A 22,357-nucleotide genomic window follows, 5' to 3' on the forward strand; every position below is an offset into this window, starting at 1 on the left:
TTCATTATGCAGCGCTTTGCCGGTGCCTTTGATACGCATTCTCTTAAACATACAGTAAACACACCCACACACTCGCTCCTTCTTCCCATCCACTTACGATTGATAAAGAGGCAGAAAAAAAAAAGAAATGCTCCTCGTAAGCCCTGAACCGAAATTTCAGTCTCGCAACAACCTTCCACGGTAAGCCACTTGCACAAAGTTTTGCAAGCAAATCCATTCGATATTAAAAACCATAAAAGCTGCCACAATCTCAATGGCAAACATTGAACAGTGCACGCTTTTCATTGGCGACCCGCAACCCATCCCGTTATTATACCCGCAACCCATCCCATCCCGCACGCCGCTTTTCGTTATTCATAATCAGTTACCAAACCATCTTCCCGCAAAGGATTCAGTGACCTGAAAAGAAGAATCCACCGTTCGCATATGCCTTTCGCTTCGGTTTTCCATCCCAAAAAAGGAAGAGGAAAAAAGCGTGAAGAATGCCCCCCTTTCATCCCTTCATACCAGTCTGTACGACAGGTATGAAAAACAAACATTCGCAACAATGGGAAGCAAAGGAAGCGAACGAACAAACAAACATTGCTGCGCACGCCGGCACAAGAATTGAGTCCTTGTCGTCATAAAGGATTAAATGTGTATCCCATCGCGGTAACAACGGCGTATCCGGCTCGGTGCTCGATCCATCCCAATAACCACCCGTCAGCGGGAGTGTGTCCCCTTTCCCACAGCTGTCGCTGTGTAAGATGCTCAAATCCATCGCTTCAAAATCACACACACATACATGCGATAGGTGCGATTCCTTCCAGTTTCGATGGAGACGCTTGGTGCCTGGTGGAAGACAAAAAAAAAAGGGGACGCCTGGTATTTCATAATTGTAGCAAGCGTGGTGCTCACACATACACATACATTTCCTCCTTCCTGTGAAAGCTCGTCAGCCCAACCGTAACAGCGCCGGAAAGATAACAACGCATGGAAACTCATCCGTACGTTCAAGCTCGAAAATAAATGACCCTTCAACGCACCCTGTAAAGGTATCGCCAAAAGGTGTTGGGAAGGTTTTTTCCAAAGCTTTTATTATACGAGTGAACGCCCAGCCTGTGAATGCCAGCTATTGAAACTCTGTAACGCTACCGTATCGTCGAGAGCGTTGCATTGTGTCTTCACCCTACTGCAATGGTGCTGAGGTCCCTCTCAAGAGCCCTTTACAGGTCAGCACAAAGCGTACAAGAGCACCATTCAGTGAGCGACTTGCCTTCCTACACCTTAGCTAGCTACAGCAACTACTAGCTAGCTTACGGAGTGCTCATGGACATCATACCAATGCAAGCTGGCTTGTGTATTGCAGAAGCTAGGCTCAGCTAACGATCCCAAAGAGCTGGTCAGCAAACCACAAAAAAATCACATACAAAACCATTCTCACAAACAAAAAATTATCTTCCAAATTTGCATCTTTATAAGCTTGTCATAACAGTGCAATTTTTGGTCGAACAAGGGGACTCCCCTCTCCACACTGCGCACTTTGCAAAACTCTCGACCCCACGACGTAGCAGCAGAAGAAAGGTCAAAACCCTTGGTCCATGTGCCCGAAATCCATTCCAAAGGTCCCCGAACGGTCAATGTGTCAGTGACTTCATAAATCCTTCGGGCCAAAACCATTTCACGCCATTGCACTCCAACAATGCGGTGTTTTGATTCAGTTTCCATCCACGGAGGATTTGTATCTTTTCTCCCAAACTGTCCCGCCAGTGGCTAGGGCTGGGATTGGTTACGAGCACAGCACGCCCCGAAGCGGTGGTAGGAGCAGGCGACCGCAAAGTTTGTTTTCTGTAATCCAAATCCGAAAAGAAAGGAACGGTGAGAACAATGCATCAAATCTAGATACTTTTTTTGCAGCTGAAAACTATATGATTGGGTTGAAAGAAGAGGGTATTCTTACAATGCGACAGTGCGGGAGAGATAGACAACTATGATGCAGTTTGTTCAGTGATATGTTAAGAGCTCTTAAAGGTTTACTTTCTTTATGATTGGGATACATCACGTACCGAGAAATATTTGACAAGTGATTGGACTTAGTAGAAGAAAGTCTTCTTAAAACGCAAAATAACTTATTTTATTACAGCATTATAAAAAGCTAGGTGAACGTCTGAAAAAGCAACAAATTACTGATAAATTGGTTCACTATGGCAAAACAGGCTTTTCTCGTGAACTTGCACACACCTTTTACAGTTTTTGATATATTTAGTACATTATTAACTGTTACGAACAGAGTTGAGCGGCACTGACAGTGTAGGATGGCTAGAGCTATGCCATACACACTTAAAAATATTTCACGACCTCGGTTAAAAAAACTGCCGAAATCCGTCGGCTCTTTCGATTGTTGCTGATATGTCAGTTGAAAAAATCCAGTAGCCGAAAATCAGTACCATTTAAAACTGAAATATCAGTTAAATAAATATTTGAACCGAAACTCGGCAACACAATATGCCGAGCACATACGTTAACACTGCTGTCACCGAGATAATCCGTCAAAATAACCGAGATTTCAGCTTTACTACTTGGATTAGCCGAGGCTCGGTATTCTATCTGTCATTCGCCATTCTGTTAATCTCGTGCTAATGAAACGAAAACCTTTCGGAGTGATGTTGTGATGTAAAATAAAAAATGTAAAAAAAGTGAAAATGAGTCTCTCAGCGTGAAAAAAACGAGAATCAGTAGCGTGCGATCGAGCACAGGTATGGAGCGGGGTTGGGGCTAGGAAACTCCATCAGCGTACGCAACCGGTGCTCTTCAGAGCGTCGCTCGGGGCAGTCCCTATTCAAGGATCAGATGAGGAAGCTAATCCAGTTGGTTCAACCTTTGCCAGACCGTTCAGACTTCCAGGATTCATTTCCGGTCACCTACACGAGGTAAGTATCAACACTCGATCACATGAAATCTAAAAAGGGTTTACTCAGACTTGTTTCACTCTGCCCGCTTTACAGAACCGTGCCTGTACCAGTGCCCGCTCCTTGTCCGGCTCATTTTCCTGTACCGGTACCACATCCAAACGCTGTGCCCCATCCGGCGGTTGAATCGGCGCCTGTCCCAACGCTTTCCATCACATCAAAAAAACCCATTTGATACGCAAATAAAATCACTAAAATAAAAATAAAATGTTTTTATATTTAGCCGATATCTCGATTTGTTCTAACCGAAAATCTCGGTTAAACGTAAACGTCAAAACAAAATGACATTAACCGAGATGTCGGCAACAGAAATTTTACCGAGATCTTTGCCGAGATCTCAGTTGTGCAGATCTCGGCAAAAATTAACCGAGATTCGGAAATTTTTTTTAAGAGTGTAGATTTTAATTTTGGCGCTCGCCTCAAGATGCCTAAAATAAGTCTACGGCTTGCAGAAATTTGAACAACATCCGAAAGCAGTTATAACATTAACCAAACAACAGCCTAAATTTCAAGGATTTTTACAATCCTTTTTAAAACATTTAAAACAGCGTAACTAGTTGTTAAGTAATCAATAACCATGATTATTGTAATCAACTTGTTTATTTTTAGAGTTTCTTGGATCATGTCTCTAGGACCTAGAGTCCAGGCTAAAGATAAGTGATAAAAGCTTTTATTTTTGACATTGTCTGCTTCCTGAGGTACTTTTTTCCAATTTTTCATTGTTCCACACTTCATATGCTACATGCCCTCAAAATTATAGCCATTTCGAGGTGTCTAATTACATTGAACAATTGATGACAATTTGACACGTTCAATCGATTATACATTTGCCTTTTAATTTGAAAGTCCTGACTACACCTTCTACAGCACTTACTGGTGACCAGCATCACTCAACGAGTTTCCCAATCTTGGCCTGAATCTATCCAGCAGAGATAAAGAACCGTACCATTCCCACACGGTGACCTACATATTCCAATCAATTTTCCATTCTTCACGCATGCTGCCGGAAACCATTTGCGGCACATCCGACTCATCCGCTGTACAGAAGCACCGGCAGCTCATCGACAGACCAAGACCAGTCAATATCTATTATTCACTCAAGCAAGCAAGCCTGCGTGGAATCGCTATGTATGGCTGTGCTTGTTGATGTGCGGAAGAGCGTACCATCAAAGATGGGATACGCAAGATACGGTCGCACCCGTCGCACCGTCAAACCCATATCATGACTGTTTTCACAAAATGTTGACAACTCTACACCACTAATGCCAAAGTTCTTTTCCGCCCTTTTAACCAAATTCTATGCTCCACCGACGGCACGTCGGATTGCTGCCAAAAACCATAAATCACGACGCGTGTCCTTTCGTGCCCTCTTCTTCCTTTCTCTCTCTTTCTCTCTCATTTGCTTGCAGTCCTTCCCGTGAATGCCTGCATAGTCCTGAAAAGTAAAAGAAAGAGAAAGAGAGTGTGTGTGTGTAAGAGAGCTTAAATGTACGATGCCATCTCCCGACGAAAACTTATTCCATCGTGCTCGGAATGTCTTACACCCTCGTGTCATGCTGTACCGTCCTCCGGTACTACCTTTTGTCCTCCTTTCCCCAGTCCTGCCCTGCGTCACAAAGCAAAGGTGGAAAATTGATCTCGAAGCTGCCCCATTTCTGGTCGTTCGAACCAGTGCAAAACAATTCCAAACGCTCTGAATCACAACTTTCGAAACCATTCAAGCAGGGATCGACTTCATTGCTACGTTTGTACGCTCTCCTGCTGCATGAGCTGCCATTCCCAGGAAGCTCCCCGGGCTCCTCGGCCGATCCAAAAAAAAAAAAGAAAGGCAATACACAGCTCGTCCCACTAATGGTCGAATGGGTGAGCGGGAAAGATAAAAATTACTCCCCGGAAAGCAGTACGTCAAAGTCGACAGACGGATCTATCTGCCATTACCATGCTCGTTCCCGGGTAATTGAAGTAGAGCGCTGGAACGTAAAGCACCGGGTGGAAACATCAAACTGCCGAGAAGGAATAAAAATAAACCACCGCCCAGTCGAGTTGCTCCCCTTCACAGCATCCAGCGCCGTAACAACTTAATGAGCAGCGAAAACAAACGAATCCTTAGCGATGGTTGATACCGGCGGCGGCAGGGAGCAGATGGAAGCCGTTGCAATGGAATACATATTAATATTCTTTCCAGTGTGGGCAAACATTCCTTTTCACCATCCCATGTAGTCAGGGGTTGTCCTACCAGTGAGCAGAAATTATACCAATTCACGAAACCATTGCGTACTTGGCTGGCTAGAGTCAGTGGTTCTGGGGCGGCTACCTCTTCTCCGTTCGGGGGCGAATAGAAGAACTAGCATGGAGCAGTGAAGAATAAATGGCATGATCTTTCAGTATAATGTGTAAATGAAATGGTGAAAGGTGAAGAATAAAAGCCCAAAAAAGGGACATATTATGTGTTGGGCTAGTAAATCGGAGCCCCAACATAAACCATGCTGAATTGTATGATGCTAGGGTGTGATTGTGGTTATTTATTTCGAATATATTATAGGCCAATCTAAACTCCGATACAGGACGCTGGGTAGGAAACAGTTACATTGCCCAACCAAAGCAAATTATTGCAATGTGATGAAGACAGTTCTTAACTCATCGTTTGTTTGTGACCTTTCTGTAGTTTCTGAATCATTTCAAATCGAACTCAAATTACTCCAAATATATTGCAGTATCTTCATCCCAAGAAAGATCTTGCCTCTTTAAGGAACATTTTGGCTCACTGTTTGCATGTGGATATAGTAATGCCTATTAATCTAAGATTTTGAAGTGTTGTAAGATCAAAAATATTATAAAATATTATAAAAAGTGTAAAAAAGCAAAAAAAAAATATTTAATAAGAAATTGAAATTTTCAGCCTTGGATTACTGAAAATACTTATAAAACATGAAAATATGAATCCTTATATTTTCCAAACAAATACCATAGCTGCAACAATCATGCTTGCTAAACCATTGCATGCCTTTCCTTAACGTTTGTTGAAAATTCAATTCCGTTCGCAAGCAAGAATAAAACTCTGCAAGAATAAGAATCCCTCAAAATCTGTGCAGAATTTAACCTTTAAAACTAAATACTCTTTCCCACAAAATTAACTCAAAATTCAACTAACAGTTTAAATTCACTTCCAGTATTCACAGTTTTAACTTCACAATCACGCCATTTCCCTTAAAACGTGCTCTCCATTTAATCAATTACTCAATGAATAGCTGCAGCACCACTCCCCCCATTAAAGCAGCCGTACAGGAAGCTCCACTGACGTTCAAAAACGTCCCCCCGTCCATTCGCCTTACTGTTCAGTAGGGCTTCCCGAAACCCTCCCCGAGTGTGACATTTCTTTCCGAAGGGCCCACCCATTTACGTGCCACAATTCGAGCTTCCACGGCTTCGGGTCCGATTTGTCGGCTTCCTACACAGCCTTTCTGTTCACACCGAAAACCTCCGGCCTTACCCAACCCTTTGACGGTGTGAAGGTGTGTAACTGTACCGAGTTCCAGGGTAACCAGGACTCTAATTGAAACAAATGGCTAGTGCAAAGCTTCGTCCCCCATTCGCCGTCGTCCCCGACATACCTCGCAGAAGCAGCAGCAGCAGCAGCAGCTATGAAACATTGTCACAAAATGGGCAACCGCCGGAAAGCGGAAGCTGCCAGACGACAAAAGCAAAGCGGTGGCAGCGGCATTATACCTCCCCCTCCCCCCTCCTTCCCTATTCAACGTAAATAATATATTAATAGACTTTAATTTTTCTCCCATCACTATAAATACTAATTAATTTGAGAATAATTCCATTAGATTAACTGTGCTGCCCGCTTATGCATCCGAGCGCTTTCGGCATTGTGCTGCTGCTCGGGACCGTGGTCCCGGTACAGGTTCAGCGAACTCCACAACCACACTCCATGTCACCCATCTTCTCCAGACACGCTTCCACCCCTCCCCCTCCCCCCCCTTTTGTCGCTAACAAGCCTGCACAAAATTCGCCCCTTTACCGGAAGCACGTTCCAGCCATCAGCGACGACTTTCAGACCTTTTCCTTCCCGTGTTTTCCCGCTGCTTTTGGGTTGAGTCCACCAAAGCCTACACCGTCCGTTTCGGAGCAAGCCGTACTTCGGGGAAAGCATGGAAAGCACATACTCGAAAAGAAATTAAGGAGCGGTTACAGCGAAGCATCACACAACCGCTTTGTCCACAAGTCCACCGTGTCTCGCACACGGAACGCTCCTTACGTTGGAATGATTTTTATGACGCATTTCTTGCCTTCACCGTTCCACGAAACCAATCCAGTCCTGCCCAGAGAAGGTGTGAGGTGGGTATGGAAACAAGCTTCCTCCACAACCACATCCGATAAAATTATAATAAAAAACAATCTTTTCATCCATCGCTCCATTCACAGGCTGGGGAACGGAACGGAAAATGTGAAATAAATTATTACCTGTGCGCCTAGCGTGCGACGATGTGCCTGGGAAGTGGATTGTGCCCGTCTCTCGGCAGTTGCATGCCGTAACAGATGCTGTAGGGAAGGGAGAGCAGAGGAGGAGAATTTTCTTTGTTTACAATTTAACCGTCTGCTGTCTTTTTGCCTCGTTGAAGGCTTTATAGGCGTTTTTTCGGTTTAAATCATTTATCTCTTATCGTTGAGAGGTGGTTACGTGCGCAAGCATGAGCCTAAGTGTGCATATTCTGTGGAACCAAACAATGTAATTCGTTCTCGGGAACGTTTTGCAGTTGTGTAGAATTTTACCTCAAATACACGTGTCTGGCAAGTAGCAACAAACAAGGAGCTTTTCTTCTTAAAATTCTTTTCCAATAACAGAACAAGCATTTGCAACTTTTCATCTTCAAACATATTTCTGCACTCATTTCTTCCATTTTTGTGTCAACTTTTACACACGAACTCGTAACCCAAAACACCTGCCATCGCTTGCTTCACTCTTTGTTCGCGGTAACAATCCTCCGCACAGCTTTTTTTTCTGCTACAGATAAAGCACATGCCTCATATTTAACATTCCTCCATTGCTCCCTCTTCACTCAAATGTCAACCTTCTTTGTCCCCTTTGGCTGGCGCAATATAAATGCTTACCAATAATTTACGTCCCACCCCAGCACGTGCTTCGCGGAACGCTTGCTTACATGTCTAACCACAAATCTCAGATACCGAGCCCTGAACATAAAAAAAGGAATCCCACCCTCCACCACAGGAAAGCTCCGGCACCACAACGGCACTCGATTAAGGATGATAAAAAGGAAAATACAGTTCACTGGCAAACCCCTTATGTGCGCGGATAAGAAAGAGTGCGGTGCGCTCCGTTGGGACATGAAAATGAGTGCGGAGAGGATTTGCCCAAGTGTCCTCGTCGCCTGCCGGTGAATGACGCGGCTAGCAGGCGCTAAAGCGAAAGGGAAAGAGGAAAAAAACGGAGGAATTCCATTAAATTTAGATTATGACATCACTTAATATTTCCAGATAATGATATTTTACGATACATCATTAATGACTTGGCGCGTTTTGCTTGGCAGTTTGGTTGGCGTGTTCTTTCCCTCCTTTCCATTTCTTTCTTTCTTCCCACAGCCCCTGACTACCCGTTCCACCCAAACGATGCCTAACCGGATGTGAACTGCTGCTTGGGGCTCGAGGACGGGTACGGCTTCCATGCTGCCAGAGTGCCCCTTCGCACACGACGCACACTCCTCGAGTGTGATCTTCGCGAAGCCGCCGGTGTCCTCCCATCATTCTGAACAACTTCCGGTTTTCCGGTTTCGATTGCGGCACACGACCCAGACGACCCTTACTGCTCCACCCAAAAGGAACATATTGACTTTTATTAACGCTGTCACTGGCAGACCTGCCACAGTCCTCGTTCGGGTGATACCTCTCCCGGGGCCTGCAATAATCGCTCCCGGATCGGTTTTCACATCGGCATGCGTCGTTTGACGCTTTTATGCATGGCTGCGTAGTGCGCGACGGTTTGACGCTTTTATCGGCAGCACGGCACCGAGCGGCGTGGCAAGAAGTTCTTACATCATCGTCCAATGAGGTTTGGAGTGTCGATATTTCTACGAGCCGCTCGTTACGCTCGATCAAAGGCCAGGCGGGATGAGTTTTTTTTCTGTGTGTGAGTGCTGTGTTATTCTCGATATCTATCACATAGACTCTTTCATTCCGGCACTAGTAAGATAGCGATCAGAATAGGTCTTTAGCACCCGGACCTGTCGGCAGAGTGTATTGATGAGGGTTCGTTCGAAAAATGTCCGATATTTGCCGCTCAGTGGACTTGAGCTTGAAAGCAAATATCGAACCCATAGGAGAAGCTTTTGGGCCCATTATTGCCGCATACAGATGGGCCATCTTTAAAGCACAAAAAGGAATTTATGATTATCAAACACTCACACACACACACACACTCACTCTTCTAAATCTGTGCCACTTGTTAAATCGATTTTCTTGGTCACTTGTATTTTATCTTCTGTCCGTCTTTTTGGATATCGATTAAACATGTCCATCATAGTGGGAGAAAAAACTGCAGAAAGGATACAATGCATGAAACTGAGTTCATTGATCGCTCTCACACTCTATATTTGATGGAGTACTGTTTTTTTTTATTCTGTCAATCATAATTAATTCCAGATGCTTGTTTATATTTGGGTTTATAAAGCCTGAATATTTTACTGTTTTCATCACTCTATTTTAAGGCAACCAAGTAAAGTCTATCGGCGTAGGCATGCCTTTCAAACAGCAATTGAATCTAGCAGCAGTCATCTGCATATACCATCCTTGTTAGTCAAATCGATAATAGTTTGGCCTACTATTTGCAACCTTTAAGCAGTAACAAATGCAACAAAATAAAAATCTCAAGATTGACTGCTTGAAATTGATGTAAACATCCTTACTTTCATTACTCCAACTATCATTCCGAAGAAACATAGAACAAAACTGGTTTGAATTTGTATATAATAATTAAAATCAAAAATAACTTCTGTTTCTCATTTAATATGTCATTTAAGTAAGGCTGAAATGTCTAGGTGAAAGAAAGAAAGAATGCTGTTGATAACGTTTCAACAGCATGCATTGAAACTATCCGCATAAAACAGCCATTTGATCGCTTTTGGAGCAATAAAAAGGGATATTTACGAGCTCTAGGAAGTAAAGACCAGTTCAACTAGTATGGAACGTATTAGACGCACCTTCAGGCTGGAACGTGATGGTTCATGTAATGATATTGTAATAAGTAGATTCTAATGCCAAATTATGTCTATATTCAATGAGCTCCACACTTCCCCTCATTATCGAACCTCTTCAACCAACACTCCACCGCTCTTCCACCAACACAATGCCTTGAACATCAATACAATAAAGTACCAATAACAACACAACATGCACCGGAACCGGTCCACCATTGTTACCAGCCTCATTAAGAACCACAACAGTGCCATTACCTTCCCGAGAATATATTCTTTTCTGTTTACAGCAGTTCAAACACGTTCCATGCATTAAACAAACGAACGGTGGCCTCTCACAACTCCTCCCTCCCCCATGCCTCAAAGGGGTCACAGCCCCATTGGCAGCAGGTTACGCGCAGTCCGTTCTGCGTCAAATTAGTGGCCGAAATTTATCGTTTCAATGTTCTCTCGCATAGCGGTTCCCCAGTCGCCCCAACCGCCCTGCCCCATTGCCGATATCGAAGCCCACCGAATCCGTTTGCGTCAGTGCGATAATGACGCTAGTGGGTAGTGCGCTCCGGTGCGAATGAATGAACAACCGCTAGCCGCTCCTCACACCGTGCATCGGACGCTTCCGGCCAACAACAAAAAAAATAGCATAACCACACATACACACACACACACACACACACACACATACACACAATCACACATTCCTTCAACGTTTCCCGGTAGAGGAAGACAAAGAAAAGCTTCGATAATTACGATTGACACTTCATAAAGTATTCAACGGTATGGTGGTACACCGTTACGCTTCCTGTACCGTCCCGCACAACCGAGCCTCTAGGCGAGTCGAGCATTGAAGCTTTAGATGGAGAGGAGAAGGAATGAAAACGGTTCGCCCGAAGGGCTTTGATATTGTATACGCCCGTGCACCGAGAGACGCAAGGTCGTATGGTGGAATACGCTTTGAAGCATCCTTTCGACAGGTTCCCGTTTGTAAGGACTATGGTGCCCTGTAAGAATGTGTCTTTGTGCTCGGTGTTTTCTTTCTTCCGCTTCAGTTCCATCACCATCCTTCCCGAAGAGTGGAATTGGCACCGAAATGAGTGGCCATAGACTCAGCGCTTTAATGCACGTCCAATTAGATAAGCACGTTCGTAGCGAAGGCTCAGCGGACGCCGGCAATTGACAGCGAATGCATGCCGGGTTGAAGCGCCTTTTCAACAACAAATTTCCACAAATGAGTGCTCGTCACGGGAAATGAGCGTGGCGAAATGTGGCCCCCAGTATCATTTGACCCATCCTGCAATGATTACTGTAACGCCTGCTGCAACGAAGAAGCATCGTTCGATGCGGGGTTTGTGTTCGCCCTTCATGTATGTGTGCACGCTGCAGCCAGATACGCGTTGTTGCTTTTTTATCCTTTTACGTCTCCCTAACCCTAACTACAAGTAAACGAGAACCATTCAACCATCGCCGAGGACGAACACATCATCCAGGCAAACATTTGTGGCTCCGTTCACCCATTCGCGTCACGTCTGGATCGATTGGTTGGGGTGGTTGTTGTTCTTGCTGGTGCAGCACCAAAACGTTCTATCAAACCGATTGCCAGCAGCCCCCAGGACCACACATACACATCGGGTATCGTGTGAATATTCGGGCCGCTTCTGGGTAGCCGGCTGCGATTGTGTTTGAAATCAAATTAAATTGCTCTTTCTGCTGTCGGCCGGTTGGGACCAGAGCCTCAGGGTTGTCGCTTGCCAAAACACGAAAGAAAAAACAAGAACACTCCTTCTGCTCTGTTCCTCCCACCACGGTAAGCTTTGTAAGCGTTGTCCGATGGCCAAAAAAGATGCTGCAAAACTCGATCTCAGATGTTTCTTTTTTGTGAACCCGAATTCCTGGGCTAGCATACACGCAACAGTATCAACCATTGCGGGTGCTCCCGGATACATAACGTAGTATCAAACACCCACCCCATCATATGACATACACTCAATGTGCAATGACATTTAGGTGCTGATTCATGCAAAAACCAGGTGCTTGTATGTGCTTTCCATGCACTTCAATGGTTCTCGCATGGTTCTCGTTCGACCGGAAGGTACGATTTCTTGCCAGATGCTACCGTTACTGCTCGTTGGTACAAGTGAAGGTAACAAACACGAACGAAACGATAGCCACACTTGGACTTTCAGCAGCGGTTAAAAGGTGGAAATGGTAAATAGACTAAGTGCTGATAGGTGACATTTTACATTTCCCAGCCAATCAAAGCACCAATCGAAGGTGGATGTGCTGAAGGGTGCTAAATTTGTTTCCCGATGATCAGGTGGATTATTTCAATGAGTTTTTTGTGCTTGCCTGGTTGTATGTTTACCGTGGAAGGATTTGAGATACGTTTATTTAAATATGTAATTATTGAAGTCAGCAAAAAGAGAAGGGAAAGGTAAGGAAGTGATCCGAACTGTCATATAATTTCCCTTCCATCTGATCGTCGATCCTCCTGGCAATGGTCAATGTATGTGTACAAGTTGACTACTTACTGTCTAAGTTTGACAGCTCCATCATTTTATTCGAGAAATTTCAATTTAAATAAAAAAGTTAGGAGTTGGTAAGGATTTCAAAGAGAGGATAATAGACGGAAACGTTACAATAGGTTATAATAATTGCATTTTAGGGTGGATTACATTGGGGGCGATCTGAGCAGAGAGAGAGAGTCCATTACCAACCTGCGTTATTAGTACCCATTAGATTGTTTTAAGCAATTGTAGGACTCACCACAAACTCCTATGGAATATTGGAAGGCAATGAAGTCGCTTATCTCCGTGTATAAGGCCGCGAGGTTAGTACTAACGGCCACAAAATCAAGAAGTATTTGGAATGAAAATTTATAAGTCTTGTTGTCCCAATAAACACAACCAATCGAATTGTTAATCCTAATGTCGGCTCCGACACGTCGACATACGAATTCTCACCTAGGATAATGCAATCGTCCCACGCACCAGCACAACCAATCATGAGCCGACACGTTATCAAATACCGTTATGTGCAAACACAATGTACACATGAGAAATCAACAGTCCCAGAGCAGTCCCAGTGCGTTTTGGTGATGCTTAAGCCAAACCTTCTAATGTGAACTAGCTCCGCACGATCGGACATTTTTAAGGCCATTTTGAAGAGAATACTCTATTGAGATAACATTTTGGCATCAACATCTAAGACTAATTAATAACAGAAGAATGCTAGAAACTGAAGAAAATTAAAAATTAACTCCAATTTATCAAATATTTTGAAAGTTCATCAAAGAATTGAAGTAATTTTTGTGAAAACGTGGATTTCTAAACGACAACACATGTGATATAGTATCATTTTCCGTTTTCGTTTCATCCTTCCTTTTGAAAAAAACTCATATTTTTTATATCATACGGTATCATAGCTAACATCGAACGAAACATAACTCGCTTGGAGCACCGTTTCAAACTTGTCTACCTAATATCCGTTTTTATGTGGTCAGTATATCAATGTATTCTATTCCCCATACCACCAACCATGCTTCATTCCCAACATCCTCAGCGAACGGATATTCGACTACAATAACTACCTCCAGCAACACTTAAGTTGCGTTTGTCAAAGTTATTAGCCTACCTCCAATGCAAACCCATCCTTACCCCATTGTGTAAGCCCGAAATCCTCCGTCGCTGGTTTCGATGCAACGGCGGAATAGCATATGTTAATCCAATGTCATTCCATCCAACCCCGATCGAGAGCTTCTTCCGAGAGCACCGCAAGCAATGTACACTGCCAAGTACTGTCATCACTATCGCTACACTGCGGCAATCCAGTGCAAACGCGTATGGCGTGTGGTCAGAGCGTAACCACAACAACCACGGCGAGCAAACGGTGCCTTCTCACCAGCATCACTCCTGCAACTGCTGGCTGGCTGTACTGTGTGCTGCTGCTGTGTCGCGATTGGCACGAAGTTTGTTATCAACATCCGAGCCATTCAACAAACGTAATATAGCAGAGCAACTACTACTACGGCGACGCTCCTTCATTACTGCCCGTGCTGATAGCAAACAGTGCTCGACGCGGCTACCATCGTCACGAGAAGCAGCAAAGCTGCACATTAAGCGAAACTCGTTATCCCACGACAAGCGTAAACCAAGCGTGGGGTTTTGCTCGGGAACTTTCGGTGCAGTGCAGAAGCAGTAGCATTGCGCTTCAACAACATGCAGACATTTATCGACAAATCAACTTGCATACATAATCGATAAGCGGTGCGGGGTCTGTGGCTTGCACTCGCTGTGTTCTCGCGGCCCAGCGTTGACAGGGACGGTTAACAAACTTTTCGGCTGACAACTATGAATATCATCTCTGATGGATTATCTCGACCGTGACGACGGGCCGTTTGACCCTACACGAACTGCACTGCACGTACATCGATCCGTGGATGTCGAGCATCTTTCCAAATGATAATTCCATTGCTCTATCCTCGACTCTAGACCACGGGATGGTAAAATAAATAATCCCCTTCTACAAGGGGGCGTACGGTGAAAAATCCATTACTCTTTGTTGGCGTAAATTATGCAACTACGCTTCACTGACTTTACCCGAAAACTAAAATCCGATAAATCACAACGACAATGGATGGGTTTTGTGTTGCCCAGGGGTTATGAGAAAAATGCACTTAATCCCCCGTTGAATGCAATTATTTTTCGAACTAGTGGGTTTTGTTTTTATTTCTTCAATGGACAACAACAACACGCTTTAGCTTATCTGATAGAGCAGCAACAGTCCAATCGATATGTTTTCTATCGCAGTAATTTAAATAAAATTATTACTCGACTCTGTTTCATTCAGTGAGAAAGAACTTCATTTACATTGTAAATAACATATGAAGCAATGTTATTTATTTTGCGAAGGCATCAAATTACAAAAAAATCCCTTTAAATCCTATTGAAAACATTTCACAAAGTATAGTCATAAACAAACAAATACCAGCACAAAACATTAACTTATTCAAACTTATTACATTTATTTCATGACAGAAGCATTCCACCATTTTGTTTTTCAGTGTTTTGTAAATGAAGCTAAACCAATGGTATGTTTTGATACACTGAACAATGCCTTGAAATGCTGAAGCAATTAATTTATGGCACAACGGAAGGATAATTAACACAACAAGTATCTATAAAGTGCAACCACCATTGAGCGACCAATTGACCAAATACGACTGGATGAATAACCACAGTAATGAGCTCATAAATATCGTTTGAATTTTGCAAACCCAACTACTAACATTTCCCACATGCACTCGATCGGTACTAATACCAACTACACCAGCAATCCCATGCACTCTAAACATTTGCATTGCAACACAACAGGAACGGTACAGGCTTACAATTCGCCCCTCATAGCAATTGCAATCGCTGAACATCAAGCGAAACGAACGCCAGTGCATGGAAGCTTTTTGGAGCAGCTAACACCACCGAGCTCCTCAACAGCAACCATCCAATACAGGTATTGACGGTATGATAGTACCATGGACTGGCAGTTTATTCAAGCCCCAATTTCCAAATCATCACTTTGACACGTACAACTCCCCGAGAACGTCACCGAACTTTGGGGAGGTGTGAACCGATCGATCCATGCCACTCGGTTTCGGTTTGACGGGCGTAGAGCTATAATGGCTGTAATGAAACACCAATTTACAGCCTCTCATCGCCATCTCGAATGACACGCACTGGTGGACACTGATAGCTGCGAGTTTGCTGTAATTGGTTCCTGTTTTTGGGACTGGATCTGCTGTCTGTAATTATCCTTTTCAAACTAGATACATTTGTTGAAAAAGATGGAGCTTTGAGCGATGAAAATGCACGAAATTGAATTAACCGTTGCTGCATTAGGAGAATCAATAAGTTTAGAGCATTTCCAAATACAGCGTCAAAATTGGAAGTTATACGAAGTTCCAATTTCAGTGAATTGATTAATGGTAGAGCAGAAAACTAAAGAAGTTGCTTGGTTAAACGAACATTTAACAAACAAGTTTCTCAAAACACTATAAACTAATTGTTATTCCCAATACATTCAAATGATTAACTTATGGTCAATTGAACGAAAAGAGTTAAATTTCATTATATTTCATAATTGGATTGATTGGCAAAAAAATTAATCAGGAGCAGCGTATATATGTTTTACGTGTCATACGTAATTAAGGCATTTTGTATAGTTCAATAATTATTAATAATTGAGTAATTGTATTAAAAGGACGCTGTCAACGCTGTGCGCTGAACAACGGAACTGCAACGTTCAGATGCTGTTTATCGCGGGACTTTTTGACAATCGGATCAACTCGCCAGCGCTTCTTTCGAAGCACAACGTGTATATCCCGCCGAGATCGCTCCCAACTAGATCGCTACTCGACGTGGAGGAACGCCGCACTCGCTTTGACTCCTCTGATTCATTTATTTGTATGTGCCGTGATTTTAATGCCATTTGTGATGGTCATGAAATGAGACTAAACCTTGTATATTGTAATGTATGTAACCAAATTCGCTTAAATAGGGTCACTCGCGGTCTGTTGAATTTTGATCAATACACAACAAATAACAAAACCAACAAATTGTTTCATCTCCTTCGTGGGCATCTGGTTAGATCGCACAATTATATCTACATTCATAAACTTTTCTTTATTCGGCAAAAAATTGATCAATATATTTCTCAATCCTTTCCCATTTTAACATAAATACCGGTTTTATTACATATCAGTTAGATAAATCTTAGAAGCACTTAGTAATTCCATAACAGCTTCCATCAGTCCTTCAACCGGCACCGATCGCGCACCATGACTCCTTCAACTTGAACCGTATTAAAAAACGTATCCCAATTTCACCGCCCTTACGCTGCACTACAAGCATTCTGGGTGTACAGTAATCGGAATCCTCGGTTAGCTACGTCCGGCGTCTCATTCCCATTGGTCACCGTGTACACAACGAACGGCCGGGCGCTTGCTGTTGGAGTGGGCGGTACTGAAACGGTTAACATTTCGGCTTCGATCGTACCAACCCGCCACCCTGTCCCATACTTACACGTGACGCCCGGAAATCCAAGACCACAGAACCGATCCGCGGTTAGGCCGGTAGGGTTCGGTATAATGATGAAATCCGTCGTACAGGCCGCCCCGGTCGCACTCAGCATGGCCGAACCGAGCAGTGTTGGATCGATCACGATCGCATTGTCGGATAGCGTAAAGGCGTATCGATCGTTTGGAGGCTGTAGTCAAAAGATAGGTGCTGCTTTACCATCTTTATGCCTATTTTAGACAGAACCTTCCGGTCCACAAGTATCCTTACCAGAGAATAGCTAACAGAGCACTTTGCCGCGGCGGGTCGTATGCAGATTCCATAGTTTGTGTTCGCCAACTGTCGACTGCCCCGTGCACCGACCGTGTTGAGGGCCGGATTCTCACCCAGCCCATAGTTCAGACTGCTGATCTCACCCGTCTCATCCGTGTAGTACTGCAAACACCCAACCGGGGCCCGTTCCGCACTGGCACACGCAATCTGTGACAGTTCGATGTTCCACAGCCGATTGAACGACACGTCACCGTTGGTGGCAATGCGGAGCGAGATAGGGCTGCTGCCGGCAAAATTGAGGTACAGATGTTGGCCCGTGTTCTCACCACAGATTGGCACTACGGCCGGGCTGCCACCAACGATCGTCAGTCGATCAGTCGTGCACGAACCATCGCCCGTCGGCTGGGAAAGCGTTAGCGAACGGAAGTCGATACGAAGCTGACAAATACCGCTGGAAGGGTTAACGGTAAACGTGCAGCTGAAAGGTGGAAAAAAACCAACAGTTCTCTCTTGAGTAACATACACATCCAGGGCGTCTCAGAAGCTATTAGACTTACGTTCCACCACCATTGTATGGGCCCGGAAAGCCCGAGTTTGTAAAGTATGTACTATTGAGGTTCGTAGAGCCCCCGCAGGATTTCGTATCTGCCAAAATGATGGTACATGACAGGGTAAAACATCACAAGCCTTGCTGCTTCCGACCACTGCAATACTCACACACACAGCAGACGGCCTGATTCGTGCGGGAACTGCACGAACCGGACGCTAGGCCACCGTTGTCCTTGCACTCGCCCGCAATCAGACAGGTTCCGGATAGGCCCGAGGGTGACGTGCACGGTACGTTCGCAATACGGCCAATCGTGTAGAAGGGAAAAACTGCACCCGAAAAAAACAAGAACAAACAAACAAACCCAAAAAAAAACCCCATCAAAACGAAGAAATGGAGTCGAATTTTTGAACGAGTAAAACAATGTATGTGAAATAGCTCTGTACGGCAGCTATCGGAGGCTCCTGTTCGTTCTAAACGTGAAATATTTCAACTCTTATCTGCCGGCACCGTAAAACAACCGCGTCCCGCCGGACTTTATGATGAACTTGTGGGTTATATCAATGGAATGGAATGGACCTCGCTCTCATGCAGGATGATGAAAAACATTGGAACAAAAAATGTTGTTGTTTCTATTATGTTTAGAGCTGTTCTGTGGTCTATTACAACTTTTCCCTTATCGTGACAGCGCCATGCGACATCAAACATAATAGAGTCTAGTTGTGTGAAAACCTTAAAAATATGAAATAACCTGTGTTTTACTGTGCGTTTTATTTTATTTGAATTTTCTCCTATAAATCCTCTTTTGATTTTGTATGCCATGTTCATATCATTGAATGTTGTTTCCAAGAGATGCATATTAACATTTCTGATGCACAGTACGCAAGCTTTATCGGGAAAATCAATTGAATTGAAAATGCTGCAATTTTAAACTCCTGTACCCACGTCATAACCACTTCTTTTGTATAGATGAATTCATCAATTCATACACATCAAAGTCATTTTCCCGAATCGAGTCGAACAACAGAATGAAAGTGTCCAACCAATCGTTGACCCAGGTTTTTGGACTTTGATGGTAAAATATTGTTTCGATTCATTGAAAGTGTGTCAAACATTAGTTTCAACGCACAAATCAATATTGAACTCATTATCTATTATGTGCAATATCACTGGTTGTTGATTGAAATGCAATTTTAATGCAGTAATAATTAATTTCCATCATTAAGGTGCCATCAAAGTACACGTGCCTCGTTGGTCTAGAGATGACATGTTTTTTTTTTGTTTTCTTTCAAAAAGCTCCATAGATCTCCATAGCTTTCTTTAAATTGTTATAATCAGTTCAACCTTATTACTATCATTCAGCACCAAAGTCACGACGTAGCAAAATATCACACCTAACCGAGAAATTAAAAAGTGGCACACTACACTCCCTTGCCAAATTTCCTCTTTTCGGGCGCCACAGATTTTTGCACCGATTTGTGCCATTTTCCACTCCATCGCACCACCATCACCATCCTCCACTTAACTCACATCTTCCACTGCGTTGCGCTCCCGCCTGCACCACATCCAGCTCGTTGCTCCCAATCACGTCCGTTACATTTAACCGTTGCTGTACGGCGCAACAGCTTCTGCTTACGTGCAGGACACCGAGACAGAAAACCACCAACCACACGTTCATCCTTGCACTGGCGTAAGCGTAAATAATTAAACACACACACACACACACGCTGACTGTAAGACTCAGAGGGCCGTTGCCTTGCAATGCGACAAGCGCCTACAATTGGCTCCAATCCGAGCACGGTCCCACCAATCCAATCCGAGAACGATCACAAGACTGTTGGCCACACAATGTTGCCGTTCGATGCGCAGTGTCTTGGAGCTTCCGAGTCGTTCCGCTCCGGAAACGAACGAAGGCGCTAATTTCCACTCCCGTGTGCGTGTGAAACGTTTACGTTCAGGTCAGTTATCGCAGGGCAAGAGAGAAGTCTTACGAGATACCTATACGAGTTCTTTCTACCTACGAAGCAATATGAAGACGTTAAGACTCCCGTGTGCGTGTGAAACGTTTACGTTCAGGTCAGTTATCGCAGGGCAAGAGAGAAGTCTTACGAGATACCTATACGAGTTCTTTCTACCTACGAAGCAATATGAAGACGTTAAGATCGCACCAATCGTTCCGTTTTCTTCCTCACATCGGCCAAGAGCAACGGTTTAGAATATGAATCGAGTACGGCGAAACGCATGATTGATGGACTTTCTTTTTTCACGCGTCCGAACGGAGAGTGAAAACACACATTCCCCCCGTCACGGGGAAGGTGTCTTGGCGTGTTTGCACGACCGATTAGCTAAACTGCCGACGGTGCTCTTGCGACGATTCCATCCATGAATGTGGGTCACTTGGGCTCTAGATTTAGAGCAGCTCAAGTCATCACCAGTACCTGCATACGTCACACCATGACAACGTTGGTACTGGAGTGCATCTTGAACGGTTTCAATCGCTTATCTCGAACACCAGCAAATACACTAAGCTCATACCATAAAAAGCTTTCAGTTGATTATTCTCAAACATTTGTGCATGACAATCTCTTCCTTCGCAATAGTCATGCGCCTTATCTTTACATCTTCCAGTCGATTGGACGCATCATTCTCAAAACCAGTCCTGATGTTCTTTCTACGCACTTTTCTATTCAATTATTGTCGTCTTCAACAATGGCGAGGACATTTTGCAAACGTATCTGTTTTTTTTTTTTTTTTTCAATAAAGATAATTGATTTTAGATAACTGCTTCATGTTTTGCTGCTGCGTCACAAATATAGCTTTTCTATGCTTCATTTTATTCGCCACAACGGTGTCCTAGAAGCCTCTTTTCTCAGAGTCATCATTTTGATACGTTTGCTGAATGGCTATGTAAACCAACAAAGAATCCATAAAAATAATCCCTCCATCCTCGAATATGACGTCTTGGGGAAGGTGAAAAGAAGTATATTTCGATTCGAGAACAACAGTAGCACACACGCAAATGTGTCAAGAAAAGGCCCCAATATGCGTTTAAATCATACTCCACACTGCCCACAACGGCCAACCGTATCGTCGGCGGTTTTTTTTTTTTTTTTCTTCAGTATCTACAGTGTTGTAGAACCAACATTGAACCACCGAGAGCACACGGCCAAAAAGGCATCAAATTTAGAAGTCAGCATAAACCAGCATCCCCACCACTACCACCAGTACTACGGCCACCTGCAGGGAGTTTATTTGTTTTGATCTCATACGCCATAAATACACTCTCACAATGGTGGTCTCATGAAATACACTTACCTTTCCTAGTTATGCCCTCCCATCACTGCCACTTGCCACTACCGGGAAATTCTCACCCAAAACACACACACACACATGTGTATGTGTACCGAACCTGCACGCTTCCGTTTAAACGATATTATAAGGCAAAAGAAAACGAAAACGGAAGGGACCTGGTACGGATCCTGCTAATCCACTTGATGGGATTCTATATTTCATGGACGGATTGGTGGTAGGGTTTTTATGGCATGCTTCGCGTTGCGTCGTCTGCACGGTGCCCTTCTTACTTGCGAGTAAACCCTACTTCTTCCCTCTTTCTCACTTTCTCTCTCTCTCTCTCTCTCTCTCTCTCTCTCTTTCTTCCTGTGTAATGGGAGAAAGCTTGGTACTTTTTTGGTGTGGCGCTGTTCGCCTTTACCACCATTACCGCTACACCACGGTAAACATCTTAAAATGTTTCAATGTGTTTTAAACGGGGTTTTACTGTTTATCTTACCCGTCTCATAAATATTGCAGGATGGAAATTTAGGTGTTAAACGGTTTCATCTTTTCGGGGAGTGAATTGGAAATGTTCTGTTTTTTTTTTCGGGATACACTTGATGCAACAGTGTAAAAACTTGCCACCAATCGATGTACTCAATGGTCTGCAGAGCTATATTCTACTGTAATAAATTTCAATTTTCCATTTTTCTCAAAATAAATCATTTTAAATTACACGAATAACATCCTTTAAAATGCGTTTAAGGACAGATAATGGTTTAAGTATGAACATTTGATTCGAAAGGGTTTGCAAGTAGTATTTGTAAACAGAACCCATATCAATTGACAACCCTTAGAACCATATCAAATAGAACCATATCAATATCTGGATCCAAATCTAAGATCAATGGCGTAGTTTGGGCATAATTGGAACAATTTATGCTCAGAATGTCTTCAACATGAACGGACAAAATTGAGAACATTGTTCGTTTTGGAGATCCCATATTTCTAAAACTTTTTACTATTAGTCATTCAGCC

The 22,357-nt window shown here is 43.6% G+C and overlaps 2 protein-coding genes across 2 annotated transcripts; one reads left to right on the forward strand and one right to left on the reverse strand.

Moving 5' to 3' along the window:
• The first annotated feature begins 2,393 nt into the window (after window positions 1-2,393).
• Window positions 2,394-3,170, forward strand: LOC125906562 (uncharacterized). The gene is made up of 2 exons (XM_049605980.1): window positions 2,394-2,909; window positions 2,985-3,170. Exons 1-2 carry the CDS (start codon window positions 2,830-2,832, stop codon window positions 3,121-3,123), a joined length of 219 nt encoding a protein of 72 aa, XP_049461937.1. The 5' UTR covers window positions 2,394-2,829; the 3' UTR covers window positions 3,124-3,170.
• Window positions 3,171-17,020: 13,850 nt separating this feature from the next.
• LOC120950307 (uncharacterized) lies at window positions 17,021-19,988 on the reverse strand. Its single transcript, XM_040368249.2, has 6 exons — window positions 19,577-19,988; window positions 18,217-18,375; window positions 18,057-18,144; window positions 17,497-17,977; window positions 17,233-17,416; window positions 17,021-17,154 (listed from the first exon to the last, which is right to left on the reverse strand). Exons 1-6 carry the CDS (start codon window positions 19,722-19,724, stop codon window positions 17,042-17,044), a joined length of 1,173 nt encoding a protein of 390 aa, XP_040224183.2. The 5' UTR covers window positions 19,725-19,988; the 3' UTR covers window positions 17,021-17,041.
• Between the last annotated feature and the right edge of the window lie 2,369 nt (window positions 19,989-22,357).

This window comes from Anopheles coluzzii, chromosome 2 (genome assembly GCF_943734685.1).
Source record: "Anopheles coluzzii chromosome 2, AcolN3, whole genome shotgun sequence".
NCBI lineage: Eukaryota > Metazoa > Arthropoda > Insecta > Diptera > Culicidae > Anopheles > Anopheles coluzzii.

Excerpts from the sequence above, each read along its gene's own strand:
- LOC120950307 (XM_040368249.2), bottom strand. The coding sequence starts at position 19,724 with ATGAACGTGTGGTTGGTGGTTTTCTGTCTCGGTGTCCTGCACGTAAGC. Across the intron at positions 18,376-19,576 it reads AGCGCAACGCAGTGGAAGAT|TTTTTCCCTTCTACACGATT; the intron begins GTGAGTTAAGTG and ends TTTCGGGTGCAG. Across the intron at positions 17,155-17,232 it reads TGGATTTCCGGGCGTCACGT|CAAGCGCCCGGCCGTTCGTT; the intron begins GTAAGTATGGGA and ends CCACTCCAACAG.
- LOC125906562 (XM_049605980.1), top strand. The coding sequence starts at position 2,830 with ATGAGGAAGCTAATCCAGTTGGTTCAACCTTTGCCAGACCGTTCAGAC. Across the intron at positions 2,910-2,984 it reads TTTCCGGTCACCTACACGAG|AACCGTGCCTGTACCAGTGC; the intron begins GTAAGTATCAAC and ends CCCGCTTTACAG.